Source organism: Gymnodraco acuticeps, unplaced genomic scaffold (assembly GCF_902827175.1).
Source record: "Gymnodraco acuticeps unplaced genomic scaffold, fGymAcu1.1, whole genome shotgun sequence".
NCBI classification, from domain to species: Eukaryota; Metazoa; Chordata; class Actinopteri; order Perciformes; family Bathydraconidae; genus Gymnodraco; species Gymnodraco acuticeps.
The window spans coordinates 4199198-4219247 of NW_022990238.1; the positions used below are offsets into that span (position 1 = coordinate 4199198).

Sequence of the window (20050 nt, forward strand, 5' to 3'; positions counted from 1 at the left end):
AGGCAGGCATTGTGCTGAGTTATTGGCTTCAGAGTAGCAGCAGCAGCATCGCTTCTGAGGATGCAGTGAGAGCATCAGTAACGTTTCTAAAAATAAAAAAAGATAGATCTTTCTGTCGATCAGTTCCGTGGATTTCTCCAGTTTGATCCGAGCGGTTTACGTTTGCTTTCGGTTGCTGAACCCCTTTGTCAACCTGCTGGGGGCCTGAAAGTGAAGCAGCACCCGGCTTTATGAATGGGGATGCTCGGTAAGTGCATGCGCTTTTATGTTTGTACTTTCACTAACCACATAAAATGCACCTTTTTATTTGTTTATACAGCTCAAATATGTATTTAACAGAGCTGCTTTATTTATCGGTTCAGTAGAGCGCACGGTGCGCGAGGCAGCTGATGCTTTTGTGGTCAGCTACTTATTGTTCTCCTGCCATTGACCCACCCCGAATCACAGCTTTATTGTAATGAGAGTGAATGACTAGACTGATAAATGCAAGAGGGCTGTCAAATGGACACTTAAGAAGACTTATTTCTAGTCCATGTAGCAGTTATTTGTGGGTAGAGTCTACCGTGGCCTTTGTGTCTGAAACCCCCTCAACAGTAACATGAATATGTCCATAAAATTAGCTTACCTGAGAATGCTTTGTAGCTATAATTAAAGCATTGGTTTCTTACGTTAGCTTTTCACATTTCACTAAGCTAGAACGCTCTCAAAGGCCTCATATAGACAGAAGTGAGCCTCTAAATACTCGAAACTAGGCCATAAATATATTTGGTGACACTTTGCTTTTCAGTTCATATTAAGTGTATTAAACGTGTATTCTTCCCAATACTGACACTACTTGTAAACATATGTTTTTTGTAAACTGAGAATGAGTTTATTTGGCCTTCATGTTTGTTGTTCTTAGTTTACTTGATCAGGTGACTAAAAAACGAAATATCCCACTGCACACTTTGGCATGTCAGGCAGTGCACGCCTGTCCTGTTTGTCCAGTTCATTACACACATAACCCAAAGCCTGTTTTAGTTGGCAGGGCCTTTCACAGGATGGCATCTTTTGAGCACATTGACTGGATAATAAGGTGATAGGCCTCAGGTCTGTAGGCCTTGGCCGACATACTGATAAGAGCTCCTCACTCAGCAATTGTTTGAGTAGATAATATTATCTGATGTCTCTTCTTGTGAGGCCATCCGGGTGGCTTTCTTTGTTTTCACGGGTTAATGTGACATCTGTACCGTCTAATCCCAAACACGCAGAGGGCTTTCGTGAGATGTCAAATATTTCTGCCTGGACGATGATGGATTCAGGTTGATGACACAGCAACAACCCAACCTCCTCAGCAAGATTGAAGTGTCACAGGGTTAGCAGGTTTAGCTTTTCCCCAGAGCCAAGTGCTTTTGAAATGCCTTTTGAGAACAGGCGACACATTTCTCAGCCAGCCTGCACAAGTGTCTAATTGCCTACAGGAGACATGTGTTTAGTGCCCGAAGGTGAAAGTTATCCTTCCTCCGTGTGGTGTTGGACACGGTGCCAACCACTCTGGTATTGGCCACAGCACACAGTGTAGACAGCTTTTGCTGGCTCACATCCCAGAACACAACCTGCTCAGGATTCAGTTTACTAACTTGTTTTTTGAGATAATCACTGTCTCAAAATCCTTTTGCGGTGGGGCTGAAGTGCAACTTCAGTGTGTTATTTGTGGCCACTGAGTGTATGGTCCAGCACCCATGTTTGAACATGTCGTTGTAGTTTGTGTGCTCATTTGTGGCAATGTGTGTGTCCTGTCCAGCCCCTTCACATTCCAGGAAATGCCAATATAAACTGTTTTTTTTTTCTTCCCTGGAATGCCTCTGAGGATGGTGATAGTAAACCACAGGATTATTATAGAGGGCATGACAGTTGCTTTTGAAGGATGTGTAGCATAAGTATCATGTTGGGTGGTTGTCTTTTCTCTTAGTTACTACCTGCCTGCAAATGTTACAGAAAATCCTTAGTGGTAAATGTACCAGTTGTTGAAAATGTACAGTCTCTCAATACATCATTTATGGTGTGACTTGTGACAAAAAGCAACAGTTCATTAATTTGCGGCCACCTACCTTTTTATAACCTAGTATTCAAACATCAAATTCTATGGGCGTCTCATATTTCAGTGTCTGAATGCTGTGTTTGTTCCTGTGTCGTTTGTTTAGTGCCATTGTTTTCTGGTCTGTTCCAGCATGCTTTGCTTTGTTTGCTTGGCTGCAGTTGGTACTGTGACCCAGAGGAAATGTTTATTCTTCTCTGCCATCCTGTTTCATTATTGTTGGATGTAGTTTATATTAGCATAGCGGTAGACAATGTCACTGCACAAAATGTAATGATGATTTTTGTCACTACCTGAACTGCTTTTGATTTGTGTTAATCCAATAATTGTATATTAAACCTTGAGAGGTATCCACTTCACAGTACACTTATTATCCACTCGGAGACAGCCACAATGCAAAAGTCAAGTGGAAACTTGTACTAAAAAAACAAACACCGAAGAGCCCTCCACTTTTTGTTAGCAGCAGCTTTGGCGTACTTTCAGTATGTGCTTTTCTGTTGTCTGACCCCTATATTTATATAGCACTTTAAAGCAAGATTCTCTGCATCCCATAAGTTCTCTGCATTCTTTCCATAGAGAAGCACAGGTTTCCACTGGAGCGTTTCAAATTGTAACCTCACTACTTCTCTGCAGCTCTTAAGAGACACCTGGTTGGTCGGTGACAGTCTGTCCTGGGTGACGATAGGGACACCTGGGCCTGAGGTCGAATCTGTCATCATCTGTGACTCGGCTTCAATATCTGCTGTAGAGTTAAGTTCCGGTGTGTTCAGCGTCAAGTCAATAAAGTTGAGGCGCTCCATGATATGATGCATGTTCCATTTAGTTGAACACACATTCCCAGCACTAGCCCACAGCACTGAAGGTTAATGGAGATATGAGCTGTGTTTGTTTGGTTAGCCCGTCAGTAATACTGTATGATGGAGGACATGGAGGCCTTGTTTACGCTATGAGTGGCCAGGAAGGGCAGGCTGAGTAGATTTCCGGAGAGATCGGAGGGTTTGCCGCCTCATTTTCTCCCTTTCCTTCCTGTGGACGTACCCCATGCTAACACATTTTTCTATCATATTAAGCTGTGTTGTACCAGTCTAATATGTACTTTTGAAAAGCATGCTGCTGTGTCGAGGTTAGGGTTACAGTTAACAGTTAAGCCACTTATCTCAGTGGTAATTTTGTCAGATTGGTGCAATTCTGTGAATACCCATTTTAAAAGTGCTCAGGTGTGTTTTGTAGTGACTGGGGGCAACTACTAATGACATGGAGCAAGATGTTAACCTTACAGGCTCAGCTGGATGAGAATAATAAAGCTAGGAAGGTTTTTAGCCATGTGTTATTGCCAAATACATTCAAAACTAGAAGGGCACTCAGAGAGCATAGACACTGCCAAGGCCTTTCCCATAAATAGTAAATTCACTACATTTATATAAAACGCTTTTGTAGTCTATCCGACCACTACAAAGCGCTTTTACAACTAAAGGCAGCATTCACCTATTCACACACATTTGTACTAGGTGCCACCTGCTCATCATCAGGAAAGATTACCATCTACAAGCACTCGCATATCAAGGGGTCAAACCACTGATGTTCCATTGGTGGACAACAACGCTGCCTGCTGTGCCGTCCAATAAACAAAATATAGTGCATAAACCCAGATTCAGATTAAACACTTCTTTCATCCTACTGACAAACAGACTAAGAAAACCAAACTGAAACATAACCTCCTCCAAACTAATAATAATAAGTGTTTATTTTCTTGTCAACTTTCATTCTCTCTGATTATGTTGAGATATTAACTTCTGGATTGGAGCCTCCACTTGTATTCAGATGCCATGCCCAGTACACAGATGACGTTGATGTCGAGCCATGCTGGTTGCCATTTCAGTCCCATGTTTGGGACTTTAGTTCTGCTCAGAGACTACAGGGAATGGACGATAGTGTTTGTGTAGAAAAAGGCATTGTAGATTTAGGAAAATGATGTGTAGCAGTTTTTTTTACACCACAACAGAACACTTTACATTCGTCAAGGCACTGATATTGAGTATGGCATTCTTGTCTGTCACCCGCTCTTTGTGTCTGTAATAAAAGCTGTCAGTTTCACCAAAGCCAAGGATGGACAGAAAGAGATGGAGTGTTTTGTCTGGAGGCTGTGTCAGCTGAAACTGTAAAAGAGACGAGTCCTCTCCTCTTCAGTTTCTCAGGTCAGCTAGCACACATTTGAGCTAAACTGCTAAAGGTGTAATCATTGCCAGGAACCCTTTCATCAGTTGTGGGCTCTTTTGAAAGTGTCATCATACGTCTCTTTTCTTCCTTTCTTTTTTAACTCTTCTGACCTGCTCTTAAAGACAGAATTGTATAGTTGCCCTATTGATGATGTGGCTTCAGATCCAACACAGATAATATAAAACTGTTTAGTTGTACATTTATCGACCATATTCAGAATTCTATTTTTAAACACTGCTGATTTCGTATGAGTTTGATCTTCTAGCTCAAGTTGCTTACCTCAAATGCTTTACTCACTGATCTAAGGATAGCAACAGATGTAGTTCTCATTGATATGAATGCCAATTCAAAAATCCTAGGGACACTTTTATTAGCAGGGAAGCTCTAAAAATCTGTTGTGCTTTGATCTGTTGTGCAAAGCAGAGTCTCCTGCTGGGTGATGTGTGTCATTAGCATATCAGACCGCTTCACACTAGCTTGCCAGGTATTATTAGGGAGGGCAAACACTGATATGTGAGCTTTTTGCCGTCTGTGTTTCAGAAATACACACATGGGCTTCTTCATTCTATCTGCAAGTAATATATTGGTGTTTATTTAATCTTCTTATAATTAAGGATGAATCTCTCCTTCCTTATTTGATTATATTTCTATCCAGGGCTGCAACTAAAACTTAAATTCATTATGTCTCTGTCAGTTATCGAGTCAATAAATGTATGAGGTTTTTTTTTTAAATAATTAACTTCTTCCCAGAGCCTTCTGTGGTGGCTTAAATGTCTTATTTTGTTGGATAAAAAAAAAGATTCCCCAAATATTCAGTTTTATAATTAATTATCCTCTCAAAAACCATTTTGATATTTTTGCTTTAAAATGTTGTAAATATTTTATTTGATACATTTATTTTTAAACTGGATTAAGATTGGTATAAAATATTTGACCACAAAAAACCCAAAGCCAACACTTGCAGGCTAAGGGTGGTCTGAATTTCAAAATTGTACAGATTTTAGATTTGCCTTGCTCTTTAGACCACGGAGGATTTGCACTTTGATCAAAATGAGCCCTTGGCTTGCTTGCTGTGTTGGAAGTCCATGGTGGAGAGAGCCAGGGAAATGTATTGGCGGGGCACGATGCCACTTTTCAGATAGCCTATAGGTCAACGACTTGATATGAATCAAAACATAGCAAGCAAATGGTATGCCATCTAGAATTCCCTAAAGTGCACCGTTTAAGCAACAGCTAAATCTGGCTTTTATGCAAGCAATACAGATGTATTTGTAATGTTTACTCTCATTGCTTTATTTACCTCGGAGGGCAGCATCAGCTTTATGTCTCTTGTTCCCGGTCTGTCTGATTCAGAGATAATGTGATTTCCAATGTTTGTCCTTGGGCTGCTCCTTTTCTAAATGAGACTTTCAGCCGCACTAACTGAGTTGCATGGCAGATACCTACTTCTACAGGCCATTTGTCAACTTAATTACTGGAACATGTGTGTGGGTATGTGTGCTCGCCAATTACTGAACAGTAACTCTTGGTTGTGTTGCTCTTAAACATATGGAAATGAACGAGAGTTTAATGAACAAATGGGGCATTTACAAATGCTAAGGCCATCAGTGTTTTACAAGCAGAGCAGTTTAAGAAGTTAGTGAGACGGATGCTCTTCAACTTATTTGGGTGCATGTGGACTCCAACCCCCCAATGTCTTTTCACCCTCAGGTCATGTGGTTGTCCATCCAGGTCACTGACTTTAAATGAGGCAGACACAAAGCCCCCATCGCTGTAGCAGCACCCCTCCCCAGACTGTAGAATACACACTGAACAAGTTAAACACAAAGAAGATGAATCAATACTCAATTAGGGAAACGGTCCATTAGTGGTGTTGGAGTGTATGTCTGTGAGTGATCTCTTGTGAGGGTGTGAGAGAATTGACAGGAAACTAACATTTGTCTTAAACACAAAGTATCCAGGTTAAACATTAGTCTGGTGTCTCGCATATCAATTCAATCTTCTGACGAGGTGTGCTGTTAGCTAAGTTGTACAACTTTAATCGATGCATGTAGACAGTATAAGTGATTTTGTGTCATGGCTTAAGCTTGGTATTTTCACTTCCTGTGATGTAGCATTTCTCTGAAGTGTTTATAAATGACTGCTGCATTTCCCTTGAGATCCAAAACCCAGGTTGCCGTCTGATTTAGTGCTGCCTCTTTTCACCCCGCTCAGTAAAAGAACCCATTTCTGCGTAACTCCTTCTTGCGTTATATCTGTGCTTTTCCCTCTGAAGAAGTGGGTGATAGTATTTTATCTTCCCACAAAGTAGCAGCTATAACTGTATAATATATATATATAAGCAGTTTAGAACCCTCCTTAGACCCTGGCTAGGTATTTATATTGATAATTGAGTTATGTGATCTATAAACAGAGCTAACATTACATTTCCCATGACATAAATACATTTGGGGGGAAATGGGTTGGAATATCATTTACTTGAACAGATGTGAAAAGATGAGAGAAGTGAGGCAGCACTGGCGATGGGTTGGAATCGTTCCCAGTGTGCTCAAGTTTATCACAGTGTGTAGACATTCATGCACTGCTGCTTTTTACTCAGAAGTTTAGAAATACCACATCCACACACCAAGACTGCTCAGATTCATTTGTTATCCAAAGGGATCAAGGTCTGTAGGTCAGTGTGGAGTGTGTGTAAACGTTTTGCAGTCAAAGTGAAAAGATGCAGATGTGCCTCTTAGCTCTTCCTGTCTGTTTCTGTCCCACATTCTCTGTCTCCACTGGGTCTTCTGCTGCAGCCAGACCTTCAGTGTTGTGAAAGTCTGTTTATAAAGTCAATCCTCCCGCTGTGACCCCGTAGTTCCCACGCTAACTGCTGCCTTCTCAGGCCCTTTTTCACTTTTTCGTTCACATGTACGCTCACACGTGCATGCACACACACTTTCACAAAGATGTAAAGATCAGATAGATGCTGCTGCTAAAGGCCTTTGCCTGGTTTAGATTTAGCTGATGAACGTTCTGTCTGGTGGTCTGTAACACATGTCTGCACCCATGTCCCTGCAATGGGCACTGTTAAAGCTTTCCAGCCTGATCCTGGCCCAGGGGAGTGAGATGGAGGAGTGGGAGTCGGGCTTTCACCGTCATCCTTCGTTTCATCTGCTGGTTGTTTTTGCTTGCCTGTGTATGCCACCCAGAAGCTAACTAGCCAGAAAAAAAGGTTGTTTGTTGGCTGGGTGTGAAATATTTCCATCATTATTTCCCCAAAACAAATCGTTACACGCAGCTTCAATAATAAACATGTTTCTTCATCTTGTGTGTGTGTTTTGGCACAACCGTTTGAGTTCATGGAAAGTTTTCACATGGCGAGTCAAAAACGCTGTTATCTCAAATGTATATGTTTCTCTAACTATAGATACATTTATTTCCTTGCCCAATGTAGTGTAACATTTATATATTTGTATGAATTCCCATTTTCACTTATACAAATATATACAACATGGATGAAGGAGTGAAAACATAGCAGACATCCCATTCAAAGGGTGCATTGTACAAGCTCTGGGTTGACACAGAAGGAGGCCATGTGTTGCATGCTTGCATGAAGCCTCAAGCCTTCCGCAGCCCCTGACAGGAAACACTCTGCTTGCAGGAGGGTGTTTCCATGGAAACCAAAGCAGGTGAGGGCATTAACAGGAAGAAGAGTACGCTCAGCTGGCAAAGACAGGGGTTGGGTGGGGGGTGGAGACTGAAGAATGAGGTCAGCGCACTTAAAAGCCTGTCACATTAAACACCCTAAATCTCCCAACGGCTCTACTACCAAAAACAACTCTTGACTTAAATATATTTTGAAAGCTTGTCTGTGAGAAATCCAAAGCCAAGGTTAAGGTGCTGACTTTTCATGATATTCCTGCGTCAGCGTGGGCAAACAGAAAAATGCACTGTGCGAGCCAGAGAGGTGCACTGCACAGTGCCGATAGCAAGGTAAGCGCTTTCTTTAGGCCTGCTTGCGGTAACCATAGAGACTTTCCACTCACAAATGATATGCATGTGTGTCTGATGTCTGTCAGTAGAAACGGCTTGCACTTCATTTTTGCAGACCACCATGACAGTGCTCTTTGTATGTGTGTTTTATGAGCTGGGGATTTATAGCTAATTAGACTTCCTGCTCCTGTCCTCCAGTGCAGCACCTGCAGAAATGGCAGACTGCTGTCAGCCTGCGGTGAGGCTTCTCTGTCTCCGCTGCATGTTTCAATAATGCAGGGACACGGTTTCTATCAGCTGTCAGTAAGCTAGCTTCATAGGCTTATACACCATTGTCTTGGAAGAAGAAAATGGCTAGGGACTCATGTCTCGGATCACAATTGCATCTTCCTTTTGTCAAACAATGGCGAATGTTGAATAACATATTCGATTGTGAGGGGTATATTTCTTATTGTATAATTTACTTTATCTGTGACTGCAAGATTAGCTTTTAGTCATACTTTTATTGCCAAAGTTGAGCTTCGCACCAGAAAAATCCCTGGCAGCCCCCAGCTATCCTTTTCTGATCCATCTTGGTCTGTGGTTGGTGTTTTGCTCTCAATTATAATGCAGTCAAAGCAGAATCCTGTGGTGCTCCTCATGTCCTGAGTGCATTTCAGAGGTCATCTCACAGAGATGTTGGAAGAGTGCTGCTTATCATTATGGACTTGCATAATTGGTAGCTTCAGCTCTTGTAATTAGTGGAACATGAGATTCTTAGAAATGTTTATATTTACTTGATGGGATTAAAACGCTTGGTGTGAATATTCTATACAATGTTATGTTGATGACTTTTTATTATTATACATGTAAGGTTATTTTTTAATATATGTTTCTTCTTGATATTCGTAAATATGTTTGTCATGGAGGTGCTACTGAACAGCATGTCCCCCTTTTTAATTGTGCATAACATTTTGGCAGATGTGTTTACTTCAAATGTCTTTTTTTTGTTTAGAATTTAAGGACACGTTTATTTTGATACAATTAACACATTTAATTAATTATATTCTAATCTTTCAGGTTCCCACGCTGACTGCAATTGAGGAGAGTCAACTATCAGCCCAACGTCTCTCATAAGGACTATATCAAAGACTTGGAAGCTTTTCTCTGACTCCAAAAACCAAACTAATCGGTCACCATGCCGATCCTCAAACAGCTGGTGTCTGGCACCTCCCAGACCAAGCGTCGCATGGACCTGACCCGGGAGATGATCAGTGCCCCGCTGGGAGACTTCCGCCACACCATGCATGTGGGCCGCAGTGGCGATGCGTTCGGAGACACCTCGTTCCTCAGCACCCGCTCAGGAGAACCCCCCCCTGAGAGCAGTTCCCTGCCCCGCTCCCCTCGGCCCAGCCTCCTGTCTCGCACCTTCAGGAGTAGCAAGCGCTCCCAATCTGTAAACAGGGTCGACCAGCAGAGGGATATCCTGGACACTCCTGGAGGGTCACCCACTTATGTGAAGAACGCCATGTCTCTGCCCTTTCTCAACGATGAGGACAGAGGGGACAGTTTGGTGGCAAAGAGTTTGTCCTCGAGTCCTATAAAGCATTACGTGGAGGGGGACGGGAGGGGCGGAGCTGCAGCTTCTCACTTTCTTGAGCTGGAAGAGAAAAGCTTCGGGGAGCTGACAGAGCTACCAGAGAGCCCCTACCACTACGGCGGTGGAATGAAGCACGCTGAGTCGGTGATGTCTTTCCATCTGGACCTGGGACCCTCCATGCTGGGGGACATCCTCGGGGTGATGGAGAAGGAGGATGACGATCTAGGCTACGAGGAAGGCAAGAGCAGCGAGGGCCGCGCCTCACCGCCTCTCAGCATCCACGGTGAGGAGGAAGATAGCGTGGTGGGAGAGAAAGATGGGGATGGGGAAGCAGGGGAGGAGATGGAGGAAGAGGAAATGAAGCACCAGGCCTCTCTGCAACCAGCCAGCTCTGTAGATCTAGGGCCAGAGCATGGAGGTCCCTACACCCCAGAGTACACCCCCGAAACTCGCCCCAAACACTTGCAGCATCTGGACAGCTGCTCCATGTCCAGCTCTGGCTCTGCGGCCCTGGATGAGAAACCAAACAGCCAGACGTACGCAGGCGATACAGACAGCGCCACCTTCAGTGCCCCGCCAGAGGAGGAGAGCAACTTCTCATCTTTCATGGAGGATGAGGACGATGAGATCCGCTTGTGAGACTGAAAAAAAAATAAGGACACGGCTCTGGAAGAGGTTTATGTGAAACTAGCAAGTCCTTTGACAGTGTGGATTTGCACTTGAACAGAAATAAGACACTTTCGTCTGAAGGGTAATGTGGGAATGGGACTGTGAAAAAGAGGGAGAACTATTACTTTGTAGGTCCGCAAGGAGAGAGTGACTGCTTCTTTTGAAAGAGCCCATCTGTCAGAGAGCGTTACCCTCCACTGTCAATCCGTCTCTACCTTTTGAACACTGAGGGAACTGACATGGAAGAACAGCCACTCTGAATATGGAACATTCCAGAAGTAAGCAGGGAGTGAAAGGAGTTGGAAAGAAACTTTTGGGGAAAACACTTTCCATAACTAAAGCTCAGCTCATGCCTTCTGTCTCTTCCCTCTCAGGTGCTTTTCAAATTTGGTTTGTCTCTCTTCTTCTTCTTCATGTTGTTGTGTTTTCTCTCACTGACTGTGGGACATCATGAGGCCTGAGCTGAACAGAGGGCCTCTGTCACCACAGGATTACTGCTGGTGATCTTGTCACAATAAAGGTGGCTGTGTTTGTCACTGGAGTGTGAAGCCCTGCCTTGAGCTCCTTTCATCTGAAAATATTATAGTAAAGTGCCATAGATCTGTCAAGAGCTTTTTTCCCTTATGTAACTCTGGGTCCTTGTGACACTGCTGTAAAGCTGAACCACAAAGCCCAGACCCCAAATGATCTTCTGTTTTTAATTCACAGGCTTAGCCTCTGTGTAATTAAAGAAAAGCAGGGTTATAAATGAATTTAGATACATTGGCCTGTATTAACTATAAAGAATTGTGTTACTACAGGAAGCCAAAGGTGTGAAGAGGGATTGTACACTTTGTTGTCCCTTTCCACTGAGCAGATTATATCCTGAAGACATCATAATTATGAATTTATAGTTTTCTGATAACTGACACAAATTAGCTTCCTCCTTCTGACTAATGTTTCCTTTCAAGTTGAAACTGAAAAGAGTTTGGTAACCACTTCCTTCCTTGTTTTCATGCGTCCATGCAGCTACAGTGGTTCAACTGAATTGTGTAAATGATCTTGATTAGTTCAGCGGCTGCCTTACTGTTTCCACTACTACTCATGGTGATGGATTTAAGGTTTGTTTAAAATCAGTGCATCAGGCACAATTTAACCAGACACTACTAGTATTTGGTGTTTGTTTTATCTTTGAAAAAAATGCTTTGTTATTTACGTTTATATGTGGATGAAAAGGAAAGACACAGCTAGCGATAGATGCAAGGGGATAAAAAAAAACTCTATTTTTATGCAAGTTGCATAGTCATTGCAGCTTGACTGTATCTCTTGCATCATTAAAAGCCACGGCCAGAAGTATCGAGGCTCAGTTGCACTGATTGATTTCACTGCCTTAACTGAAACTGACAGATGTGCCAAATCCCAATTTTCTAGCTAAAAATAATTTTACTTGTGAAGCCCACTTTTGGGAGAGCCTGTCAAATCTGTCTGTCTTTGCTTCTCTATGTGGGTAATCACTGTGGACATTTAAGTGGAAGGCAGAGCTCATAGATTGAAAAAATAAAGATGTGTTCCTGGTTGTGTCGAATCATGAAGGGGAGCGAGTAAAATAAATAATTTGTATAACTGGATATTTATATTTCCAATCACTCAAACACTACATAATATATTCAGGTCATTTCTAGGGTTAACAACCTTGTGCGAATGGGGCGTTGTCTGTGTAATGTGTATTATGCCTTCCTTTGTTTGATACCTGTTTCTTCTGTGTTGTCGAAAATAACCTATATTTTTCAATAAAATAAATCCTGAACGTCTTTCTTTTCCTGCCACTTCTTTTATAACCAATGTGTCTCAGTGAATCAGAACATAATACAGTTGAAGTGCTACTCATTCAGCAACGTTAACAAAGGAATTCCTTGACTGCCTTCGCCATTTCCTACCACAATTCGTTGATTCCCCCAGCAGAGGAAGGAAGGAAGCAATTGAAGCCTAGTTGGAAGTGTCTCTGAAGTATCGGCTATACAAGCTGAGAAGCTGTGATGACTCATGAGTAAATGTGTGTGTGTGTGTGAAATTAAGTTCAGAGCACATCTGACTGATACCTTCATGGAGCATGGCTACATCAAAGCAGACAATGGAAAGGTGAATTGAGAATGGAGAATATTTTTCATATACAGTGAGGATGGGTGATCCTTCTCTCCATGCTGATTGGAGGACGGAATATTCTGGCTGTCAGGTAAGATCCCACTTATCATCCCAGACTTAAAACTGTTCTGTCACTTTTGATTTTACTTTTCGTTTTTCACACGCTAGTAAAACCCCTCACGGTAAGGTCAAAGACCAAAGCGCTCTGTTTTGTTAACACTCGCTGCAGACAGTTCAATCTCTCACCCCTGCACCATCCCTCCACATTAAAACTGATTGCTGTGCAAACACAGCCTCATTCTTCTTTGGTGTCCTTTTTTTCAATTCAATCTTTCATCTCCACTTCAGGGGATCTTTAATCTCCTTCCACTTTCAGTTTTTCACAGTCACATTACACCATCGTCCAATCTGCCAGGAGCCTAGACAAAGACATTATTCTTACACTTGTGGTAAAAACAGGCCATTTATATTGATTGCTGTGTATTGATCCTACTTTTCTCTGTCTGAACGAAGTCATTATTCTTTTTAGAGTTTTTTTCCTGTGTCTTTGAGAGGGAAATACTTAATTCTAATAGTCACCACTTTTGTGTTGGTTTCGAAAACTCTTTTTTTTAATCACCCCTAACTGAATAATTCATCTTGTGCTGATGATCCAACATCCAGGCTGTTACTCACTTTGTCTAAATCTTGTTATCTACTGCCACCTAGTGGTTGTACGAGACTCACATCTGGTGATGGGTGTGTCACTGAAATGGCTGTTAGACTGGATTTGTAAATTAATCTTCCCTCTCTCATCTTCTATTATCTTGTACTCCAAAAGATCATTAGAAAAAAAGATTTTTGGAATTTTATTTGAAAAATGTTTCAGTGCTATGCCCACATTTCAGTGTCTACATAAAAACTCATCACTAAGACTGAAACATTTGATTATTTGTGGCAAGAGGCACGGTCTGAACACAACTGTTGACATTGCCCTCTACATTTAAACTTGATACCGGAGACAGCAGATTTGTTCAGGAGGCTCAGCTCCCCCCTCCCCCTATAGAAAGTCATTGTAACTGGAGTCTGCCTTGCAGCTGTTTCTCCCTCTCAAACACGCTGGATGTAGTTTCTCATGTGCTTCAGAGGCTGTCAAATGTCATTTCCCTTTGGTTTCCAAATCACATTTTCTAACTCGAGCCGCCAATGGGAGGCGCTCATTGCCTTTAGGTTTATTAGTCAGAATCCCCTGCCTGGACCCACAACCTTTTCCGCCAAATTCCATCAGCAGACTTGCAGCTCCTCCAGGAGGCCGACGGCATGCTGAAATCTGGAAAGTATTAAACAACCTGCTGGTATAGGGGACTGGGGAAGGGTAGGTGGTGGGGGGTGGATGAAGGAGGGAGAGAGGGGAAGTAAAAAGTGGGGGATGGGGGAGAAAAGGAACAGAATACAAAATTGTTCATACACCCACCGCCCTTTGCCTGGCTCTGTGCCCTTTCCTCTCCCTCCCTCCCTCCCTCCCACACACACACACACACACACACACACACACACACACACACACACACACACACACAAGCGTGTGAGCTTCCCCCCAAACAATCCAGACCACTCCCCAAGCAGTTCCAGCATTTTTCTTTAATGTTTGCAGCAGTATTTTGCTTTTCTCTTTTTTTTTTTAAAGGGTCATAAACAAACATGCGTTTCTGCTGTTGAGCTCTGCAATGAGAAGAAGAGGAGGGCAGTGTGTGTGTGAGTGTGAGGAGTTGCTTTGCTGACACAGAACTGGAGAGCGAGTGCCATGGTCCATAGCCCCAACTGTGTGTTTGTGGTTGGAAGTGAGATTGAAAAAAAACTAGATGGCGTCCAGACATCCTTTCCCATGCTTTGATACGCATATCTTTGACCAAATGTATGCACACATCTGGGAGGGCAAACTGTACCCCAGTGAGAAGACCCGCCCATAACAAGATGTATAGAATCCGAACTGTGCCAAGTTACCTTTTTAAGAATGGGAAACAATTTATCTTGCAGGGAGTAAGACCCGTCAGTGCCTTCATTTATGTTTTTATTTCAAATGATATTTAAGAGGAAAGAAGTTTGACATTGATGACCATCGTGTATCTTTGCTAGTTGCTCTGTAAAGACTTCTCTCCTTGGCTGTCTTTTTATTGATTAAATCTCAGCACTTATTGCCAGAGTAATTAATATTTGCCTTTTTTAAATGCTCTACATTTGCCTTAACTTAAGTCTGCCAAGTAACCAAACAAATGTTATCATTTGATTTTCCCTTTTGTTTCGTCAAAGACAGGCAGAGGTATTCCTCTAGCAGTGCAGGACGCAGCACTACGGTTATTGGTGTTAACAGGAGCAGCGAACATAAACATTCCAGTACCGAGTGTTGACCTCTTGACCTCTAAACCCTGGAACTGCAGGGCTGGCAGCAGGAGACCACACACACATGGTGGGAGGAGGAGCGGGAAGGATGCAAAACGTCTCCGGTGTCCTCTCCTTAAAGAGCTTCAGATGCCTGCGCTGAACTGTGAAAAATTAGCCTATCCTCTTAAAATTAGGGCAGTCTTCCCCACACAGAGATTGTTGCAGGTATGTCAGAATATGGGAATGGCTTACTCAGATGGAGAAGTTAATCTGAGGGAAACACAGCTCCTGTATCTCATATCCCTTAAGTTGTTGAGTGCTCTTTTTTTAATATAGAGATTGTGTCATAGCCTCTTTGGGCTGGACTTGTTTAAATATTTCTGTCCTGGAACCACAATTGCTAAATCTGCAGGCTGAAAGTTGTTTTGTTCATTTTGCTATGAACCAACAAACATCCTCTTTCCTTACAAAGTAATGATTTCAAAATGTACTCTGCAATTACAAAATCAACTTTCACTTTGATTCTGCATCGAGCACGTAGCACTAAAATCTGAACATGAAGGAGTCATTTTAACCATAAGCAGAGACAATGATTCATCCCTTCATTTTCCATTCTTCCCTTCTGTCTGTGCAGTGCTCTGCTAACCCTGTCTCACTCCGCTGAGAAGAAGAGCGGTTCCATCAGCCATGTGGATCCCCAGGAGGTCTGGCCTGGCCTGCACTCAGCCATGACCACATCGTATGGGGCTGGGGGCTCTGCTGCGCTCTACTCCCTGAAATCTGCCAGGGGCCGCTTCCCTTCCAAGGCATGTCCACGGCTGGCTGAAACTGAAGGGCGGTGAGCACTCTATATTCCCCCACACATGTTACACTTCTCCACACACCCATACCTATAATGCACTGTGAAACCAATACTTTCACACACATCGTTTTTATCCAATTGTTGATTAAATACAATTTCAAACATCAGACGGGGGGGGGGGGGGGTTACCGTGGTTACCGTGGTTGGTTATTGGCTAATGGTTACACAAGCCAAAAAATCGTTATGACATCATAAAGTGGCCAAAATCTGATCAGCTCATTTTCAGACAGGTTTTTATAAATGGATCAGGACAAAAAGTGAGTGAGTCTTTTTTCCTGAAACTTTCAGAATCTCTTTACACAGAGGGGACACATGATTATGTATAAAATACATGAAAAAGTGGATGTTGCGTGATAGGTGACCTTTAAAGGATTTCAAAATGTCACACAGTTTGTGTCCGTCCATCCCTGAAATGTACCAGTGAACCCAGGATTGAAAGAGGTTTAAGATGTTGATCACACAGTAGGGCTACATCCTTGCCAACATAGATTTGGCGCCGTCTCAACAGAGGCTGTATGTCCACACAATGCCCTCCTTGTTTAATAGCAGACATGGCATGCCAACTGTGAAGCAACATACTCTGAAGCTGACCAGGAAGTGAGGGATCAAAAAGGGTCAGTTCATATAGGCCCGCTTTAAACTTTGACCTTCCAGTCCTTCTACAACTTAATCCTCCGTCTATCCGTGACATAATGAGTGATACCAGTGCCACTCATTCACTGCAGAGGCAGAAAGAACTGAAGGACAACCTAACAGATTGATGCCTGATGATAAACAGGAAATACGTGGATCATTTTGTCTAACTTACTTTCTCTATTTAGCATCTCTTTTCTTCTGCAATCCAAAGTTATTTTTTAATATGTTTTAGCCTTGCATGTAGAAAGTACATAAACTAAACTAATTTCACATTGAAGTTATTTTACATAGTTAAAAAATACTTTAATTGAAAGTGTTAGTGGGCGGATATTAGATTGGGAGTTGAAAGCTACTTGCTCTTATACGCAAGTGACAAAGAGGACACCAAGTTATGCAACCCGATAGCAATGACATCACCTCAAAATACTTCTGACTTCTATATTAAGGGGTATTTAAACTGTTCCTCCTTCACTGACTTCATACTTGGTTGGGTGTGATGAGGGGCTGTGTTCAGGCCGCTGAGCATTCCTCTGTTAGTTTTATAAAACACAGTCTCCCCTGTTCACATGAGCTTAACCTCAGTGATTTCATAGTGCACCTGTTAATATCAGCTCTGGCAGAGCCAATCAGACGGACTTTCCATTACAGTCTATCACCTTCCAGTTTTCAACTTCATACGCAACCTCCACTGGTGGAAGCACTCCAGTAGTTTAAAGGCTCATTCAATTCCCTCAAATCTCGATAGCATCATAAATCAGGGTGTGTGTGTGAAGATAGAAAACAACACTAGGGTAAGGAATCCCAGCGCTGTGGAGAGATGACTTTAAAACACAGTGTACTGGGTGTTGGTCCTCCGCTTAACAACTCCGTCATTCAGTTAATGCTCCCCTCCCTCTGGCCATGGTTCCCTCTGGACTGAGCTGGAGAGGAGAGGGGGGAAAGTCCGGCCGATGCTGGCGCTCTTCGTCGTCCTGCTGGCCAGGCTCTGTCTCTCCTCCTCCTCCCTCTTTTGTAATCACAGCCAGCAGACCATAAACAGATGTATTGTGTGTGCATGTCTGTTGGCTTGGGTTGAGTTGTGTTTATTTTATTATCTGTGATTATTCAAAGATTGAATTAGGCTGGGTTTACATTTCGCTTCAGTGAAACAATCAAGCAATGATGTACTGAGACAAGAGTGAGAGTGATTTATAAAAAAGTGAGTTCTGAAAGAAAATTCAGAATGGACATTGTACACAAGCTGCAATAGTAGGCCAAATATTAGCATTTTACATGTTGCTGCTCAATTCTGAATAACAGAAGTAGAAGATAGGAGTGTTCAGCACTGGTGATCTTTTAAAGAGTCGCTGTCCTGCAGGCATGTGTGCTTTCATTCTAAATGTTCGATCAAATACTTGATTATAACCAGTTATCTCTTAAACAACCTTAAAATTCTCGTATCTGTCATGAGACATTTTTCTTTCTGCGTGGATTCAGGCTTGAAATCGAAATCTATCTGCAGTGTTTATTTTGAATAGAAAACGCTCAAAGTGATGCTTTGCATGTGATATCTAGGCGTGTCTGGTTCTGAGTTCGGAAGCATTTCCTGGATCAGACAATTGCCTTTTGGCAGTGTACCTAGCAAGGTAAAGCCTGGTTAAAGCCCCCTCCACCCTTTCCATCTGTAGCTGTTTACTTTGAGTGACAGCTCACTGTGATGCTGAAAGAGTCATAGAAAGTTGTAGCAGATTCATTTCAAGCAAAGCACTGCCTCATTCACACCACAATCTCCTGAAAAACGTCATGTTGACAGCGAAAACCTCAAGCTTTATGGGAGGGGGGCGTGAATGTGTGTGAGTGTAGAGGAATGCAAGAGTGCTTACGTGGATATTTGACTGACTTGGTGAGCAAGAGTGAGGTCGGACAAAATATGAATCAGAGCTGGGTGGAACAAATAGAGAGGGAATGGATAAGTAATCATGCAAATCAGGATTTGTTTTTCTTCTCAATTCTCCCGGTGCATGCTCCAGCTGTGCTGCTGCTTTGGGCCGGTCAGGAAGTGTTGGAAGGGGGGTGTGTGGGGTGGAGGCAGGGTGAGGTCACCGTGCTGATGGCCCCTGGGATGGGAGGAGAGAGGAGACACACTCAACCCACTGTCCCTGCTCAATCTATTCATTCTTATTCTTATTGTGAACTGAGCCCTTCATCAGCAACATATGGTATACCCCAGCACTGCATCTGGAAAACAGCACAGTGCTGCCATTTTGAACACTATCAAACACTGACCCCCTCTTTCACATGTGTGCCCATACACACACAGACGTGCACAGTGAGAGCGAGTTACCCACAGAGCTGTAGGCATGTTTAGAGACCACTGTGTGAGTGCCGGCCACCGCGTGTTTGGAATGCCTTGGGTGTGACCAGGGTGGCCTGCAATCTGTGTGTGACGTGTGAGAGTGTGTGTGAGTGGGTGTGTTATGGTTGCTCCAGCTGCCTGTCGTCTGCAGCCTGTCCCTCCGTTCTTACTAAAGAAATATAGCCAGCCAGACAGTGACTCAAGCACACACACACACACACACACACACACACACACACACACACACACACACACACACTGAGGAAAGGCTACTCAATGGAAAGTACTGCTGATAGAATTTGGAATTTCCTGGTCACCAGCAAGTTTCATTGGGAATAAGGCGCTGGTCATTTGTCAGGGCTTGACTGTGGCACCGAGAATAATTTCTAAGTGGGTGAACCACAGAAAGTCAAATTCAATAACGAAACCGAAAGAGTTGGCATCAAGCCATCCTATCTCAGTCACACAGATCCTTGGATACGATGGTGAGAGGTGAACAGGTTTTACCGTAACCATAGAATTTCCAGTTCTCTGTAAAGTTTCCAGTTATCCATAGTGCAACAATGGCACTGTAGTTAAGTCTGGTGATTCTCAGGACTTGGCCAGCGCCCTGCTCCCTCCTCCCACAACCACGTGTGTAGTTCTTACTGACTGGAGATCTACAAACCCAACCATGACCTCAGAGAATTAAATATTCTCCACGGAAAACCCCCACATCCCCAAAGTGGCATTTTAGGTTGTCAGCTGTATTGTGATTGAGTGTGTCGTTTCTGTGTGTGTAAAAGAGAGAAACAAGGAGAGGGCTTACTTTTGTGGCTTCACTGGTTTCCATGAGCATGCATTTTCAACTTATGCCTGCGTTTGTTTGTTTAGTCAACACGTGTTTCTACTTGTACTAGTATTTATACTAAACATTAGTTATTAAGCCCAAAATAGTGGCTTTAGATCCTGCAGTGGTGTAGATTTGAACCATTATGTATCCGAATTGTATTCCCATTGTAAACAGAGCCCAGGTAATTGTTTTGAACGGGAATTTTCTAATGGAAAATATAAAAACAACTGCTGTTTTCAATTAAGTCTTTCCATCCCATCCCCCACAACTCTGAAAAAGTGGAGAGTTCAATCCAAGCTGCCATGCTATATTTTCTTCTCTGAGTTCACCACTGGCCCACACCATATGGCCAGCAACAGGATGTAATGTACATTCCTTAGGTTGGT

The 20050-nt window shown here is 42.9% G+C and overlaps 1 protein-coding gene across 1 annotated transcript; it reads left to right on the forward strand.

Moving 5' to 3' along the window:
* On the forward strand, positions 1-12307 carry cdc42ep4a (CDC42 effector protein (Rho GTPase binding) 4a). The gene is made up of 2 exons (XM_034219810.1): positions 1-247; positions 9329-12307. Exon 2 carries the CDS (start codon positions 9447-9449, stop codon positions 10485-10487), a length of 1041 nt encoding a protein of 346 aa, XP_034075701.1. The 5' UTR covers positions 1-247; positions 9329-9446; the 3' UTR covers positions 10488-12307.
* The last annotated feature ends 7743 nt before the right edge of the window (positions 12308-20050 follow it).

Excerpts from the sequence above, each read along its gene's own strand:
- cdc42ep4a (XM_034219810.1), top strand. The coding sequence starts at position 9,447 with ATGCCGATCCTCAAACAGCTGGTGTCTGGCACCTCCCAGACCAAGCGT.